Source organism: Anas acuta, chromosome 1 (genome assembly GCF_963932015.1).
Source record: "Anas acuta chromosome 1, bAnaAcu1.1, whole genome shotgun sequence".
In the NCBI taxonomy this organism is placed as follows: Eukaryota; Metazoa; Chordata; class Aves; order Anseriformes; family Anatidae; genus Anas; species Anas acuta.
In genome coordinates this window covers 20,366,725-20,385,200 of record NC_088979.1, presented here as the reverse complement: position 1 = coordinate 20,385,200, position 18,476 = coordinate 20,366,725, and the positions used below count along the sequence as shown (strand labels likewise).

At 37.2% G+C, this 18,476-nt stretch overlaps 1 protein-coding gene across 1 annotated transcript in view; it reads left to right on the top strand.

Moving 5' to 3' along the window:
* The window catches only part of MIPEP (mitochondrial intermediate peptidase), an 83,971-nt gene extending 65,713 nt beyond the window's left edge, over positions 1-18,258 (top strand). The window contains exons 17-19 of the mRNA XM_068671817.1: positions 9,419-9,540; positions 10,337-10,410; positions 18,012-18,258. Of these exons, the coding sequence (XP_068527918.1) occupies positions 9,419-9,540; positions 10,337-10,410; positions 18,012-18,106 (291 nt within the window). The 3' untranslated portion in view covers positions 18,107-18,258. The remainder of the gene's footprint in view (positions 1-9,418; positions 9,541-10,336; positions 10,411-18,011) is intronic.
* The last annotated feature ends 218 nt before the right edge of the window (positions 18,259-18,476 follow it).

Below are 18,476 nucleotides of genomic sequence, written 5' to 3'. Positions count from 1 at the left end.
GTGCACTTATTCAACTTTTTGGAGTGTTTTGAAGAGACATGAAGTCATACATCATTACTCAACCTCTTGAAGTTTGTGTAACCCCTTCAAAGTAATCTTTTACCTTGCTGTGTTGGAAACCAGAGTTGTTTACACAAAGTGCAAATCCCCGGATTAGTTTTCTTATGAGCCTTCTTAAAAGTATACTATAAAATCAAGTTGAAGAGTCTGGGTCTGAGGAAAAGATTAATAAAGAAGTACACAGTGAACTCTGGGGAAGTGATATTTCTATAAATAATTAATAGCTAAAAGCCATTTCAGAAAGATTGGTGCCCTGCTGAGTTCATTATTAAAGTAGTTGCTGGAACTTTCAAAAGCTCTTAAAGTTGCCCTTCAAGGTTTGTTTAGGTTTCTGTCTTTCTGGAGTTGAGTTCATTTTATGATAAAAAAAAAAAAAAAAAAAGCTGATGGCAAATATTGTGAAGATTTGCTTTCCAGTGGAAATATGACACTATTCACTGGGCAACTATCTACAGCAGTGGAGTGTTTACAGATATCAGAAGATATGAAGCACTTTTAAGGACATTCTTTTAGCAAGTGTTAGCCCCATGAAACTCAAACATACTTTAGCGATAGTATTTACATTTAGTAGCATTTTAAAGAACAGTGACGGAAATTGTTGCATACATTGCTTAGTAACATTTTGAGATACATATATGTTTTTTATAGATATCTAAAATATATAAATACAGATTGCTTTGTTTAGTTGTACGTATTTTTGTTCTCATATCTTACATTTCCTTTTTTTTCCCCCCAGGATTGCAGTACTGGTGCTATGTTTGATAGGAATAGATAAAACTGAATGTATCACTTCCATAAATACAGGCTAAAGGACCTGACTGAAATCCTGTTCAAACACAGTGGGAGATTCTCCTGTCTAAAAAAAGCTTGTAGTCAAACCAGAGAAGGATGAGAGAGGAGTCCTGTTTATCTCCCTTACTAGGAGTTGGCAGTTAGACTGAGTGGGGACAACAAAGCAGTTTCTTCAAGTTCATATTGCATTTTATTGCAGAATCAGGATTAGAATCGTGATTCCCTATATCCCTGTCTGGAATGGCTCTGGCAGAAGGTAGTAAATGAGCCTTATTGTAAAACATTAGCTATTTCATGTTCCAGTGTAGGTACAGATAATTTACATGAGTAAGATGTACTGGCAAATAATATTTTGCAGCTACAGCATTATTAAAAATATTTCTTATATTTTTTGTAAGAGCTTATGATGTTTTGTAAGAGTTCATGATGTTTCTTTTAAAATAACGGGGCAGTACTTAAAATTTGTTTTAATTGATAAAGTATAATAGAAACCTTGGGCTTCAAGGTGAATCTATACCCAAAGGAAAGCTTGGTGACCTGATTCTGGTTATCTGGGGCTTAAGAATTTTTAAAACTTAGGCAGTGCTAAAAGTTATTCACTGGTAATAGAGTGGTGTGTGTGTTTGTGTACGGAGTTATGTGTTAGAGCAGTAAGGACTCTTGGAAATTCTCTTGATGGCACACATTTTTTTCTGTTTTACTTTTCAAACTAGTTAAAATGTTTACAGGTAACACTGTCTCTCAGTGTGTCCAAGTAAGATCATAATATATCAGTTTTCATATCTCTGTGTCCTTTAATCAATGTTTTAAGGATCATAGAGCAATGCATATCATAAATACAACTTTTTGATGTTGGTATTCTTTGTTGTCTCCTATGTCCCCCTTCCCCCAGTCCCTTTGCGAGGAGGAGAGAAGAGAGTGAAGAGGAAATAGTTTCAAATGATTTTGCTATAGCAGCTCAAATGCATTAATAGTTTATAAATGAAAGTGAAATGTTTTTCTTTAATTTAAGTAATTCAGAGACCATATGGTACATATCTAGAATCACCTAAGTGGTTAATTGCATGTTAAATTCCTTTCCTCTTCCCTAGTGTAAACAACTGCAAAAATATTTACATTCCCTGCCTTGCTAGATTTATTTATCATTTTATAATAAAAACACAGAAGTGTTATAAATTGAATTCTTAATCTCTTGCTTGACTTGCTTTCTAAAATGTCAGCGATGTCTCTGGGTTGGTTTACTTTGTGCTCTCTCCCACTCCTAGCACAGAAATGCACCACTCTGAAAAACTGTGGAGTACTGACATTAAGCAAGTTAGGGGGGGCAGTATAAAATGTGGTTTCTTGGAATTAACTTTCTGTTATTCTAAACAAGATTAGAAACTGCAGCTAAGGAAGTGGCCTTAAAACTTTTTATTGGATTTTTTTATTATTGTGAAACTCTAGAATGATGATGATGTAATTCTATAAAACTTAGAGGAGTTCAGGCCAAAAATACAGAAAGAAAGTTGACCAAACAGGCAGATGCATACCTTTTGAAAGAATCGTCACTCAGTAGGGTTTCATCAGAGGTAGCCCCTGGCACAGAGAGTTTGCAACATCTGCACCCCAAAACTCATTAAATTGTTTCTTCAAGTGAGAATGAGTTGAGGATGTCTTCAAAGCACACTGCAAGCTTATGTAACCAATAGGGGAAGAAATCCTGTGATTTGTTTCAGAATCAAATTCTTTAAGCTATAAAATGTATGTGATAATCCTTTTCTCATGTCATAAGTAAATTAGTAGTTTAAAGAGAAAGGTGGAAAAAATAAAAAAAATGAGCAAAGAAGACATTCAGTAAGGGGCAGTCATTCAAGTAGATTAGCACATTACTTCTGGAAGTCATGGGTTTGAGTGAAAGAGATTTCAATTTTCTCTACTTGATGAATGGTGGTTGTTGCATCAAGGTGTCTGGTCCTTGTGGTGAGACCTCTGGAGTATCTTGCTTGTGTTTTGAGAAGGGGGATATTGAACTTCCACCTGGGAGAGAATACAGGTTTGAAGAGCATGACAATGCAAACTGGAGTCAAAGGTAAATAGTGAGACCAGATCTGCTGGTCATGAGATAATACCGTTTTTTATTTTGCTAAAAGCGTGCTTTTCCACTGATATTTTAAAACAATGTCTGCACAGCTAGTGCATCAGAATGGGAAATGTGCTAAGGTGGATGTGCAGTGTCTGATCGTATCTGCACCACACCATGAATTTACTGGTTTTGTGTGCTGAAAACTGGCCGTGGAGTTCTTGCTCCATAAACTGCAGCTCTGTGTTCTTCATGTGTATAGCTAGCTGGGAGAGGGAAGGGGTTGTCCCGCTCCACTCTCAGCTTGTGTGGCCTCACCTCAAGTACTGCATGCAGTTTTGGCACCACAGTCTAGGAAGGACATAAAACTATCAGAAAGTGTTCAAAGGAGGGCTACAAAGATGGTGAAGGATCTAGAGGGCAAGACATATGAGGAGCAGCTGAGGCCCCTTGGTTTGCTCAGCCCCAAGCAGAGCAGGCTGAGGGGAGGCCTCATGGCGGCCTGCAGCTCCCTCACGAGGGGAGCGGAGGGGCAGGCGCTGAGCTCTGCTCTCTGGGGACAGCGACAGGACCCGAGGGAACGGCATGGAGCTGGGACAGGGGAGGGTCAGGCTGGGGGTTAGGGAAAGGTTCTGCACCCAGAGGGTGCTCAGGCACTGGGACAGGCTCCCCAGGGCAGTGGTCATGGCACTGAGATTTCTGGAGTTCAAGAAGTGCTTGAACAATGCTCTGAGACATAAGGTCTGATTTTGGGGTGGCCCTGTGTGGAGCCAGGAGTTGGACTTGATGATCCTTGTGTGTCCCTTCCAACTCAGGATATTCTGTTCTATTCAACTCCAGCTCCCGCTAGAAGGAGTGGCTGACATTGCCACAGGAGTGCCAGTGCTCACTCTCAGTGTGCTTGTTGGCCTGCCAGAAGCAGGAGAATTGCTGTCCTAGAATCCCACTATCTTACAAACCTTACTTCTCAGCAGAGGGAAATAGCTTGTACTGATTTCCATGCTAATTGCTGTTCTTTTCTGGCTCATGAGTTACCAGAGCCTGCAGCTTCTTTGTGATTCTCAAGAGTTTTCCACCCATGCTGATAGCCAAGTTCAAGGGCATTAGGAACAGTAATATCAGCTTACTGCCAGAGCCAGGGGTTCTCCACCCAGTAGCCCCTGAGATAAGTTGGCTGCTCCTCCGTTGAGTTTCCTGCCAGAATAAGAATTTAATTAAGAAAGGGGATGGGGGTGGCACCGAATCATCTCCATCATATATTGTTCCTCATGGAAACTGTTCAACAACTTGCTCCTTGATGTAATTACTGTAGCACGCATTTTGTAATTTGAAGACTTAAATGATGTAAATACTTTTCTTAATTTAGTGTTGGTTCTTTTCAGGTCCTCACTTGTGATTTTAGTTTTAAGATGCAAAGTAAAGTGGACTTAAATATACTTTGAAAGAGCTGAAGTAACAACACAAGCTGCTGAAGAGCATTTTGAAAAGTCCAAGCACTAGTCAAGAATTTCTGTAGTTTGCTCTTCCTTTTCAAAGGAAATAAGAGGATTTTATACCATTTATACCATGTAATTAGTGGAGTCCATGAATAATGATTACTCACAGTCAAGCAAAAACTAGATTATTGTGTAGTGAGTTACCTGTAGTTTTTTGCTTTCAGTTTTGTCTTTTTAGGATCACATCTGAATTCCTGTATGAATTGATGTTTGTGGTAATCTTAACACTTGTAATTTAGAAATCAAATGATTGAATCTTTAATTAGCTTATGTAGTCTTCAAACCAGTTTATGTGAGCTGATCCTACCATGTTGTTAAAAGGAATGAAGTGGCTTAACTTTTAAATAGAAGCTAAAAGTAATAGTAAATTATTTATTTTCTCCAAGAACAGTAGTCCTATCCCCATCCAAAGGCAAAAAGATAAATATTCCTGTCCCCTGACTACAAAGGCAGCCTTTGTGACTAGTTTGGGCAAGGCTCCTAGTCTGAGGTAGCTAAAGGAAAATGAACTGAATCTTACCCAAAGAATGTATCCTACAAGTACTTTACTTAAAATTCCTGAGAAGGTGTAATGTATCAGTATGGCACGTGTATCAGTGAGGTATTTTTGTTTGTTACAGGAAGAAATGGAAAGGCTTCACACATTGGAAGCATTTCAGACGTGGTTATAAGGGAAGATTGATAATGTTGGTGAAGAAAAGGCCCTTTTAATAATTGCAGTGGATCAGTCGCACACCTTTATTTCAGCCTGTTGTGTTGGATAAAAAGCAGGCATGAACATGACCCGTGAATGGCATATTATCATACCCCATGGGCTATGCTGTAAAATGCACACTGTTTTATAAACTCCTGGAATGGGTTCATGGAACTTTTTGAAGTAGGTGATTACTCAGAGTCTTCATTAACTTTCTAACTGCGTACCAAAAATGTAACATTTAATAAGGAGAGTGCCCTAGTTCTACATGTCTAGCTTTTATCCTTTCCAAAAGGGAAATTGATATGTCAGGATTTTTATATATATGAAGAAGTCATTCAGCTATACAAATAACATGGTTAAGAAATTAAGACGTTTTTCATCTATAGGTAGTTTTAATAAAACAGAATTTCATGCTAAAAGGTGAATCATGTAGTTTTAAATACCTTTACAGTGCTGTGGTTATTTTTTATTGTTCATAGAACTTCTTAAAAGAGTACTAGTCTATACGTATCAACAAGACTAAGTGCTGGGTCCTGCACTTGGGTCATAATCTGCCAGGGTAATTTTAGACTGGATATTAGAAATAATTTCTTCATGCAGAGGGTGGTCAAGCACTGGAATGGGCTTCCAGGGAAGTGTCCCCGGGAGGTATTTAAGTGACTTGTCCATGTGGCACTAGGGATATGGTTTAGTGATGGGACTTGGTAGGTCAGGTTGATGGTTGGACTTGATGATCTTGAAGGTCTTTTCCAACCGAGATGATTCAATTATTTACTTGGGCTTTTTGCATGTTTGTTACATATATCTTAATCTCATCTGTATAAATTTTTTAACAGTTTTTAATGCAGGCAGGTAACTCCTTGTGGGGGCAGAGGGAGCACCTTAATGTTTAAATATTTGTTTACAGGTAACAAAGTCCAATTTGGAAAAGTTAATTACTAGAACATTATCAAATAGGAAAATATACTTGAGTAATGTAATAGATAATGGGTAATGGTAGAATATTGAAGACACAGAATGAAGGGATTGAGAGCGTCTGATCAAAAACTTTGTGTGAGGACTGAAAAAAAGTTAAGAACAGGGAATGATGACATCCTAGAGCATTTTGTACTCTGGAGTGTGGAAAAAGTCTGCGCTGATTATGAAAATATTTAAAAATCAAATATAGACTTCAAACCTCACTAGGAAATGGTGTGTTCATAATCTGATTTCCTGGATTGTTGTTTGCAACATGAATAAAATCTCAGTTGCACAATTCCTTTGAAGACTGAAGTTATCTTATATTACTCTAGGTATTTAAAAGTGTGTTCCTTTTGTACTCCCAATGAAGGGAGAGTTGTCTGTACTATACCTGTCTTAGGCATCTATCTCAATACAGATTAACTCATCCCAATTTCTCTCTCTCCCTCTTTTTGTTAATACCACTTTGTCGCCAATGAATTTTTGAATTCTCAGCTTCATCATATTTGAGAGCCTTCCCAAATGCAGAGAGTTTAATAGCACCTTAGCTTGGTTTGCTGTATCCCTTCCTTTTATGTTTTGAAAGGAAGTGATGTGAAGTCTCTTACTTAAATAAGCTAGCAAAGACAAAGTCAAGTAAATTTTTGTGTAGACAGAGGGAACTGAGTCCTGTTTTAGGTGCACTCTCTGAAACGGGGTTTTGGTTTTGGACAGGCTGCTGAGAAGCTGTTTTCCTTGCTTGCTTGTGATAGTTTCAATAAACCTGATGAGTGGAGTAGCTCATCAGGCTGATCATCAGCCCATCAGAGGTGAAGATGAGCTCTTTTAGGCCCAGAGAATTAAATGTCTTAGAAATAGCACAGGATCTTACTTATACCAGGGTATTTTGTGGACATTCAATGTAAAGAAAGGCAAGATGAGCAATGTAATCTGGGCTGTTGAAAGACTCTGTCCTTGTTAAAGCTTATATGATGCATTAAAATCATTCCTTTCTGAATGGAGTGATATTCTTCTATATGCCAAGCTCACGGAAAGTATTTTCCTTTGTAGCAGAAAAAGCAACTTGGATCTTTCACTGAACAGATCGATTTGGGAATTACTTAAATTTCTGGGTAGACGAAATCAGTTCATCATTAAAGCTTTTCACATGCCTGCAAGAGTTACACTCTCAAGTCAAAACTTTGAATCCTCAGTTTGAAAACTTAGTATGGAATAAAATAAAAACTGACGTGATTTTCCTGTAAGCTCTCTGGTCTGCTTCAAACTGTGCTGTTAATTTAGTGATTATGGTTATAATTAAGGGACTAGTTAGAAAAACTGGAGGCAGTAAGTACAAACACGGCAGCCATGACACTTTTCAGAGCAAACTGGAGAATCTGTATCCAAGCTGACTCTTTTTGTATGTTTGCATTCTGGTGAGATATGGTACAGTTGGAGTTTACTTTAAAGAAAAAAAACAAATATCAGTCATTCTTAGGCATTTGCATCATGCCACAAAGCCCACAGGAAAATTGAGGACTGGGGACATCTTTCATCTCCCCTAAAAGTTAGGCTTCTGCTTTAAACTAGTTGTGTAGGCTGCTTGTAGAGTCTAGGTTGGGTCACCTGTAGCAACATCCATGTATTTTGGACACCTGCATTAGGGTGGAGGAAACCACCTTTGGATGACTGAACTGCAGCTGACTAGAACTTTTTTGTGAGTGCTCCTGAGAAAAGAGAGCCAAGAGCTTTGTTTCTCATCAAGGAGATGGTCATGGATCATGGATGATGGTCATGGATCATCATAGATCATGATGATCTGGATAATAGGCTGCTGTTTGCTACCTTTTTTAAGGTAAAAAAGACTGATTAAAAGCCAGATGGTTTATTTTTCCACAGTCTTGGTTGCTGTTCTTTTAAAAATATACATACATCTTTGTCTTGGCAAATGGAGAGCAAGATGATGATTGTCACTTTCTTGAATAAAGAAACGTAGTTTATTTAATCTGCCAGGAGTCGAGAGATTGTTACTTAGAGTGTGAAGAAGAATTTCAGTCAAAGGTAAATACTTCTAAAAAAAACTGCTAATACCCCCTCACTTTTCTCTTTGGCTGCCTCAGAATTTCAGCCATCAGGTTTAGGATAAGAAAACAAGCATATGACAGGCTATGGGTTTAAATATAAAACATCTGTTAGGCTACTTTACTGTTTATCTTCTAGTTCCTCTTTAAAACTCTGTTTTCTATAGTACCTAAAAAAAAAAAATCTTGACACCAGTCATATCACAATAATATTAAGACCTTTGTCTTCATATAGGAGGACAAATAAGATATGGGAGCTGACTCCTCTTTGGTTTCCTCAGAGAGCCAAAAGGGCAGGAGTACGTTTCTCACTCCTTCATCTCTAGATTCATCATCTTCAGTTAAAAAAAAAAAAAAAAAAGTATGTAAGCCTTTAGGGAAACAGTCTCTTTTCAGCCTCCACAGGGCCGTGAGAAATCTCATAAAAGTTGGCTCTGCTTTGGGCAGAGGTTGGACCAGATGACCTCTGGAGGTCTCTCTCAATCTAAACTACTCTGTTGCAGTCAAGGAAAGAGGGGGAAAAAATGTATTTATTTCTGTGAAAGTAAGGCTGATACTTCTGATTGTATCTGCTAAGAAAACAGAAGAAAATAGTTGACACCAAAGCGGATTATAAAAGAAGTCCACCATCACTGGAATGAGTCATAAAGTAACAATATAAAAATGAATAAGAATATAATTACAGATGGTAATCTGCTATGTACATACATTCGAGAATGTGGAAACAAATCTGTGAACAATGACATTGTGTATGGATGTAATTCATCTACCTATGAGGCTTTTGGCATATGGTAGGCTGTATTTTGCATGGTATTAAATACAAATTCCTATGATCGTTTTTTTTTTTTTTTTTGTGGCAAATATTTTTAGCAGTAACTTTTCTAAGTGTGATACTGCCATTATCTGCATGGAAAATGGTAAAATGTGGCATTACATGTAATATGGTGATTATGTTTTCTTTTTGAGACCAGTAGAGCAACATGGCTTTTATCACATTTGGCCACATTTTTTATTTCTTGTTTTTCTTTCCTTCTGACCCTATTTATGTATAATTTCAATGATGATAATCAGCATATTGGATGTACAGTATTTAGCTTGGAAAATGCTTTGTATAGTAAAGGATGTGTTCATTCTGGGATTTCTGGTTGTGGTTGCTTTTTTTTTTTTCTTTTTTCAGCCGTTCCATATTGTAACACTAAAAGATTTTTTTCCATCATACTTAGGAAAACACAGAATAATTTAAAGAATTTAAAAGATTGCTTCTGTTCTGTTTTTTGTTCTCTTCTTACAGGCCTGGCATCTGAGATTCAGTCATCTTGTGGGCTATGGTGCCAAATACTACTCCTACCTCATGTCCAGGGCTGTTGCCTCCATGGTGTGGAAACAGTGTTTTGCTCAAGACCCGTTTGATAGGTAAAAACAGAGAAACTTATTTTCGGTGATGATTGAAATGATGAAGTGTTGTGCCACTTGCTTGTGGAAAGCAAGAAGCAAATGTTATACATGGGGCAACGTAGGTTGATGGGCTTTTTTAATGCCAAATAGTTTTTAGCCTTTTTGTTTAAGAGTATAACTAAATAGGAAATAGCCACAGATATAAAATGTACTTTGGGACGTGTTCATTAATGCAAAGAATTTGTGTCTATGTTTTAAAATGCAGGTGTGCCCAATGGGAGGCACTGAAATCCATATTTAGATGTAATTAGAGAACTTGACTTTCATAGGTGCCTAATTACTTGTAATTTTCTATTGAAATCAAAAGCAACTGCAGGTGTTAAACAAGCCTCATGTCACCAACTTCAAAGCTAAGTACAGCTGTTCTACTCATTTTGCTTTGTGAAATTAAAAGGTAAATTGTGACATTAAAACTTTTAACTGTTCTTACAGCTTAAGTAATTGTCCTGAGTGTTGTAGCAGAGTAACTTTTCCCCTTGGAGCAATGAAGGTTAAAATGTCGTCCACAGTTTAACTTCCATAAACATCAATGCATATTCATATGTATAAATTTTGCCTAGTTCAGTTAATTAAAGTATAATTTTAAATGTAATTTGAATTTGAGGAATCAACATGGGATCAAGGCAGTCGTTATTTCAGGGTGGAAGATTTCATTTAGTCTTTGTCTCTGAGTTATGCAGAGATCCTTGAAGAAAATACGACAAAGCTGGACAGGTTGCATTTGCAGATTACTCTAACATCTGTGTTTCTCCAGGGCGATGGGTGAGCGGTATCGTCGAGAGATGCTGGCACACGGTGGTGGAAAAGAGCCCATACTTATGGTTCAAGGTAGAAAAAACATTGGAACTGTTTGATTCCCTTGATCAAGGAAGAAATATCTTAGCTTTATTTCCCAATCTGGTCTTTCTAGTTTCATTTTGGTTTTTATTGGATTTGTTAAAGAAAACTTGTTCATTTATTTTGTTAAGTGGACTGGTTGTCAACTTTGTGTCTGGTTATCAACGTGGTGTCATGGTCAGTTGAACCATTGTTATCCACAGAACAAAACCTACACAGAGGTACTTGGGATGAATTGTTGGAAGAGGTTGTATTACAAAGCAGTCTAAAGAATTGAAAATAAGTACATCATATTTGAAAGAAAATAATTACAATTTTTAGATACAAAAAATGCATAACTTTTACATACATTAAATTTCGTAGATCTACTTATTTTGTACACAAGAACTTGAACTTTTTATAGCATCATCAAAATAGCTTCTATTATATTAATACTTTCAGTAGACATTCTTGTGAAATGGAAGTCTGAAGGTTGTAATAACGAAACATGGCTCATCATTCCTCTCAGTATTACATTTGCTTTTTGAATATGGAAAACAACTTTTAAAAATCACTTATAGCTATAGAAAACATACTACACTTAATCTATTTAAAAAAATGTCAGGAAAATGAAAAAAGTTAGAGAAACTACTACTTCTATCTCAGATCTGTCAATGAGATCAGGATAAAGACTTCCTCTGTAATGTTACAATATTCAATATTTTTTCATTAGAGTCACTATTCCTGCTCTGAGCACTTGTTAAGGACTTCATTTTAGGAGCATCTTTCAGTTTGCTCTGAAGTTGTTAATATTATGAATGTTAATTCATCAGCCACTGATCACTCCAGCTTGAATGACTGGAAATTGCATTTTTTTAAAGACAAGTAATATGGTAGTAATGTGTTTGTATTTCATCATGAACTCAACAGTTTCACAGCTAGAACATTCAGTTCTTTGACCTATCTGTTTGTCTTTGAGGCCATAACCTCAGCACTCCTTAGACTCATCATATATTAGGCAACTATATATCTTTAGAGTAGTCTTATTTTTATTTCTGATCTACAATTTTACTTTTCCTTCAGCATAAGTCTACATCTTTTAAACTTGCCCTTCTTTACCGCTCTTGAAGAGTCTGTTTTTGTAACCTAACTTTAAAAGCTGCAGCTTGAGTATGGGCTAAGTAGTCGCAAGACAAGAACTTACATCTTCACAAGCAAATCCAATTAATATTGTAGGTCATATCACAGAGGAAGAAAGAATGTTTTAAAATACCAGTTACATTTGTTATATTTTCTGTTTCATATTTCTGGGGCATATTTTCAATCGTTGAGCATTATTGGAGTCCTATTGGAATGCCCGAGAGGCTATGCTGAAGTTGATGGCAATGTGCTCCTTTAAATCAAATATTATTTGAATGAAATTTGCAAAACACATTTGTGGATGGACATACATAAAAATCTATGGACCTACATCTATGGACCTACTGCTGGCTTTCCCCCTTGCATATGGGCGAATACAGTTGAACATGGTACCATCAGTTTGGGGTTGAAAGTATGTATCAGTTATTTTTGGATAAAATTTGTGACTGAAATTGATCTGAAGAAGGAGCATTATAGTTTATTTTTTTAAGTTTAAAGGAAATCTGAGTATGATGAAGTATGGAAAGGCACAGTGAAATCACACAAACGAGTTTAGCTGTCTTGTAATGCAATAATCAGATGTTTTAGGCATTTCAGTATTCGTATTACTCATGCTTGAAGTCCTCAGCTCATTTACTGCAGATAGTTCATCACTGAGTGCTCAGTATCAGTGGTGAATGATGAAGTGACAGCTGTGCAGCCTGGTGTTTGAAGAAGAGAGTGAGCCATGTTTAAGGAATAATTGTGCAAGTTGATGTTAATGATAGAATAATGGAATCCTTTGTGATGTAACCAAAGAAACCTATGTATGGAAGATACGCAGTTTGATTTTTTTTTCATTTTTTTTTCTTTAAATCAGTAAGTTCTTAAATCACTAAACAGAATAGTGACTTTACTACAGTTTGTCACTTTAAGACTAGTAACTGTAGTGCTCCTGCTGGTACATCTGTTCAGTCGTAAAGGAGAACCAGGCAGCAATAACTCCTTTGCATCAGCTTTACCATGAGTGATACCTTTGATAAGAGCACAGACTTGCAGAAGACAGCGGATGATTTCAAGCTGTTTTCACTTTTGTATTCTGATTTTTTTCAATATTACTTTAGACAGAAATTTAAAAAGATATTCAAGATCATAACATGATTAGAAAAAGGCCTTTATTAATTGTCAGTGTCCTTGCCTGTGCACATTGTGAAGTTCATTTGTAGACAGTGTGAAACTTAAACAAGCAAGCTTGAGTTACTCCCTGAAAATTGAAATTCAGGTGACTCAGGCCTTTTGACAAGTTAATAATTTGATTGCTTGTTTTGGATTATGTGAGATTAAATCACAGAACACAAATGATGGAAAAGCTTATTGTATGTTTACACTCAAACACTCCACATCTATTAGAAGAATTGAGAATTTAAGGAGAAAATTAAGAACAACTACTTGTTCTTTAATTTGTTTAGGTTGCCATTTCAATCAGCATTTATTCCTTTTTATTTGTTATGGATATTCTATAATACTTGATTTCCATCTTCTATTGATTTTCATCAGTTACAATGCCATGCTCCCATAGCAGATGACCAGACTCCTGACTAAAGACAAATTGTACTGGGTGTAGCGGCTTGTTGGTTTTATTATTTTCCAGAGAAACACTTCAGATTTTGTGCTCAGTAGTACCCTATTTAAAAGAAAGAAAGAAAGAAACAAACAAATGAACAAACAAACAAACAAACAAAAAACCCCACGATTCTATATTTTTTTTCCTGATTTTTATTTAACTTTAATAAAGGCATGCACTTGTTCAAGCCTGACTTCTGTATGTGGCCTCACCCTTGAAGTGTTTCCATATCCAATTGTGAAGTTAGCCATATTCATTGATGGTTTGATAGCAGATAACTTCACAAGCACATTTCATTTATTCCGTTTCTTTATTATGATTTTCTTCTCAGAAGCTCTCTATTGTCTTTCTTTTGTGCTTGGATATGACCCTAGCTTTTCATCTTTCTCCCATACAACTCCATAGATGTACTGATTAGGGAAGATAAAGGATCTGACCTGCCATCCGGTGGAGTCAGTGACAAGATTCATGTTTGGGCTAGTCTTTCATTAGAAAACACAATACACTTTTTGGAGTTTGGGTTTGATTCTATTGGCACCTGTTCCCATTAAAAAAAAAAAAAATCAGCTCAAAGGCTTTTTGAAACCTTTTAAAGCATTTTCTGAAGTGACCCCTTTTATGTTACCCCTTTGATAATACAAAAATAGTCACAAATATGGATAGCAGGAGTAATAAAAAAAAAAGAAAAAAAGTGGAAAACTCTTTGTCCAAGAGGTTTTCTTCTTTTCTTTAAGGAGAAAATGCAGTTTGAGATGAACACGATGTCTCTGTCCTTGTGGGATGGCCACATGGCTCTCCTTCACTGGATTGCATGGCATTAGGGCTTCCAAACTCCTTCAAAGATAGGTAACCCAGGTCGCTTCCAGGTCCAGTTGCAGGTCTGAACAAGACTTAGGTGTGCACCATCCCTCCCCCTCTCCCTTGGCACTCCCTGGCTGGAAAGAAACCCAGGTGCATAGGCAGAAAGTGAATTGCAGAGTGGAAAAAGTACAGGGCTGGATGATTTGGGTACTGAAAGCATGGAACAGACTCTGGAGCGTGCTTGTCCTGCTGCTTTTGTGCAGGCAGATTGCCCTTTGGGTCTCTGAAGAAGCCCATGTGGAAAATCCACGTGCGGTTGTGTTCTTGATTGATCAATGCTGCATTGTTTTGCAGATAGTCATACTCAGTTGTGTGCACATGTAGTAATCAAGCCGCCTAAATCTGTAAATAAACATGCATTTGCTCCAGTGTAGTTTGAAAATTTGTTTTTCCATGCCTCAAATTGTACTTGATAGAATACTTATGATTTGAAGAGGCTGTAAAGATCTTCAGATAATGATTTTGTCTCTTTGAAAGTACAAAACCATGCATAAATCCTGAAAGGTGGTGTGAGTGGCAACATATGTTAACTCAAAATACACGGACCCAAAATAATTAGTGTTCCAAAGGGGCAGAGGCCAAATTCTGCCACAGGCTTTATTCTTCTCCCAATTTCCAGTGATTGTAGGTTACAGCTAACCATCTCTCAAAAGGGTGTGGTTAACCACAGCGCTGTAATGTGAAAGAAAACTTCAAAGCAGGGAAGATAAGCTATGCAGTTGCCTTAGGCTTGGGAGAGACTGAGCTGAAATAGGAGGGCTGAATGTATAAAACACACTCCTAGATTTTAAAACTGCAACCATCAGACGTTGTGGACATCTTACTAAATCATTTAGACCGAAGTGCTGAGCACATGCTGATCCTAGTTTGATATATTTTAATGGAGTTTAAAGGGAGACGTGGACCATTCTCAACACAGCTGGGTAGAGTAAGAGGTTAAAACACGGAAATACCATCAGTGTCTGTTTCTTATGGAGTTGTCTGCTCTGAAATCTGTAGTTATTTATTTCATAAGGGCATGCTTATTTTACTGCAGAAGTTCTTCACTGATGACCTCAGTTACTCTTCGTCCTTCCCTTTCAAAAGCAAATTCTGCTGGTGTCTGCTTTTGATGTCAGTGATGGGAAAATAGCAATGCAGTAGACCGCTAATGCAAGAAATCTGAAATCTGTTTGTATTATCAACAGCTGGAACTACTGGGTACGAGGTCATTTGACATCACTATTGCCAGAAAGGCTTTGAATTCTCCTACTTAATTAAAACAAACCATGTGGAGACTAACTAAATATAGTTTGCAGCAAGTTTTGAGTGAGATTTGGTAAGACTGTGTTTGGCTGCACGTCCGACTGTATTGTAGTTAATTATGTTTCTTTTACTCAGTTTGTAATATCCAGGGATGGAATGGTTTTATTGTGTTTTGCTAACTTTATACAAGAGGGACGTTAAATCTGCTCAAAGATAATCCCAGCAGCAGTTTTGTCTCTTCCCATACCTCAGAACTGAGCATTATATACTGTTAACCTTTCTGCTTTTGTGACATATTGATAATCGGGGCTTTAAGAATTCTTCACAGCAAAATAAATTTTAGAGTGTCAAGAGAATTAGCTAAATGTCATCCAGCCAAACTGGTTTTTACAAACTTAATATTTGAAGGTTTGCGTTTCTTTTTTTTTATGTATTTTAGGGTTTGCAGAGGTGGAGGTTATGTGTATTATGGCCATTTTTATACTTCAATGAAAAATACCGCCTAGACAGCACTACAGTCATCCCTCCATATTGATATCTGGTAGAAAAGGGCATACTGGCTATAGAAAAATGGTTCTTTTATAGAACATCTTAAAAATTGAAAGGCTCATGTAATCATTTAGGTTGGAAAAGAGCTTCAAGATCATCAGGTCCAACCATCAGCCTGACCACTGAGTTCTATCACTAGACTGTGTATATCCCTTTGAGTCATGTCCACACATCTCTTAAATACCTCCAGGGAAGACATCATTTCACCCAACTTCACATTTTTATACCTAAGCTGGTCATCTAGGTTTCTTTTTTGGGCTGTGGAAAAAAAATAGATGCTTCGTAGGCACAATTCATCTCATTATAAAGTAGACTTCTGAAAGAGATCAGATGCTTGGCAGTCATGAACTTCTTTTTACTGTTCAGTCTCTAGAAATAGAGCCAATTAGTTGAGATGTAAATGTCTGAGGTAAAACGATGCCAAAAAAAAAAAAAAAGCAAAATGATTTGCACTGTTGGGACTGGACCACTTCATCTCCATGAAGGACAAAGCTCCAGCAGTCGTGCACGTCAGTCTGTGTTCCAGTGAGCTGCCATCTGCATCTCTTCCTTAAGGCATTCTCTCCACTTTTGAGCAAACTGCAGGAAAATACTATGGGTTTAAACTGTTTATCTGTGTTAAGGCTGCTGGGGAGCAAAGATACGTGTCCCCCAGCCATCCCAGTCAGGAACCCGGGATAGTGAGCCTGCAGTGCTCTGGGGAGCACAGGTTAGCAGCTGGTGTGGGACACATCTGTTTCTCAGCCCTGCGTGTTGCTTGTGATCTTTCATTGTGAACTGGAAGAAATTCCACAGCAATTTTACTGCCATTAGAGCAGATGACAAGTTTACCAAGTGCTTAGAGATATTTATTCTGTTCTCTTTCATTTTGAAAATCGCTTGATGCAGACTTCACTTAGCAGCATTTCAATCAACCTATATCTAGTACGAGATTTGTCTTCCTCTGAGTGCTCAGTGTTAACCTACTGGGTCGTGGCAGTTGGTGTTGACATTCGCAACGTGTTTAAAACAGATCAAAATGGGATTCTGTGAGGTGTCAGCAAGAAAATTCCTTCAGTTGCTCACACAACACTACCTCGAGCCGGTCTGTTTCCTGGTGGGTTTTGAATCATTGTGCTTTAGTAAAAGATTCCGGTCTTTTAGCAGCAGGCAATTATAGTTTCCACTGAAAGCAAATATTGTTAAGGATGTGAAAGAATATAAAATTATGTACCGTAGGTATGCTGATCAGAAAGGGTAGAACAAGGTTATATTTACATTGGCAGTTGTCAGAAAGAACAGAAAGAACAGAACACATCAAAGAAGTACGAAGATTAAATTCTACGTTATTTGGCAGCCATACTGTTTTTTTTCCCCCTGCTACAAGTAATGCAGTAAATTTCCATATATAATCTTGAAAATGTTAATAACAGTGAAAAGCCCCAACACTAATGTAATATTTGTTACAAAGAAACATCTGAAAATAATTTACATGAGATATTCTTGTGCTCTCTGAAAACTGGGATGCTGGGGAGGAAGGTGTGAGATTTTTGGTTGGTTTGCTTGTAGAATTAGCTGACAGAATACTTGAACATGATTCTTCATTGTGCTCATTTCCCTGTCTGTTATTCCGTAGCCATATGATACAGCTAACATACTAGTGAATATTCCTAATAAAAGGTAAATCCTTGTACTGTAAAAAAGCAAACTACAACTGCAGCACACTGAAAGTGTGATGTGTTTGGGTATGTTTCATGCCTCGTGATGTATTTCAGAGATGTTTGTACTTCAAAAACTAAATGCAATGTTTTTAAGGTGTGTAGTACTTTGAGAAAGCACGTTGTTTTTTCTGGCTGTACCAGGCTAGAGACTCAGTAGATAAGGCTTTAGATCCTTCTCAATCAACGTTTCCTTCCAGCCATTTGGAAATGACTGCATCTAGCCTGTGTCTTGGTTACATTCCTTTGCAACAGATATAATTCTCAACCTAAGCAAGATTGTAGTGATAAAAAAAAAAAAAAGTTCACAATCTTAAACCTGTCAATTCTGTGATAACATGTAATAGGTAGCTTGAATAAATTAATTACTGCCTGTATGGTATAATTGCATTTATTTCTTGACAAACACAGTAACCCTTTCTGTCATGTTGTGACATTAAAAGCTCATTAGTTTATCATTGGCTAATCTTTTGAGGTGATAGTGTTCTTGCTAACAGTCTGTTGTCTTGGTTTTATAGGTATGCTTCAGAAATCGCCTTCAGTTGAAGATTTTGTGGATGCCCTTGTTTCAGACTTAGACCAGGACTTCGAAACTTTTATCACGGATTCATAAAAGTATTAAACAGAACTGAATTATTTTACGGAAGATTGCATACATCTTAATTGTGGTTACAGTGTTGTTGTGACTGGTTTTGCTTCTTGGTGAGCACTTGTACATGTTTGAATATCTGTGTTGGTGGAAGAGTAATAAATTATCTCATTGGATCACCTGGTTTCATGTATGAAGATGATGAGATGATGGATTTCCATTCCACAGGAGCACAGAAGTTGAGAAAATACTCTAATACGTACCGTTAAAAAAACTGACCTTGTAGAAACAGATGGTTAAATGGGAATTGAATTCATCCTCAGGGTGGGTGGAGCAGTGCAAACAGTCTTTGAGTAGACAAAGTGGTTCAGTGTTAGCACATAACTGTCAAGTG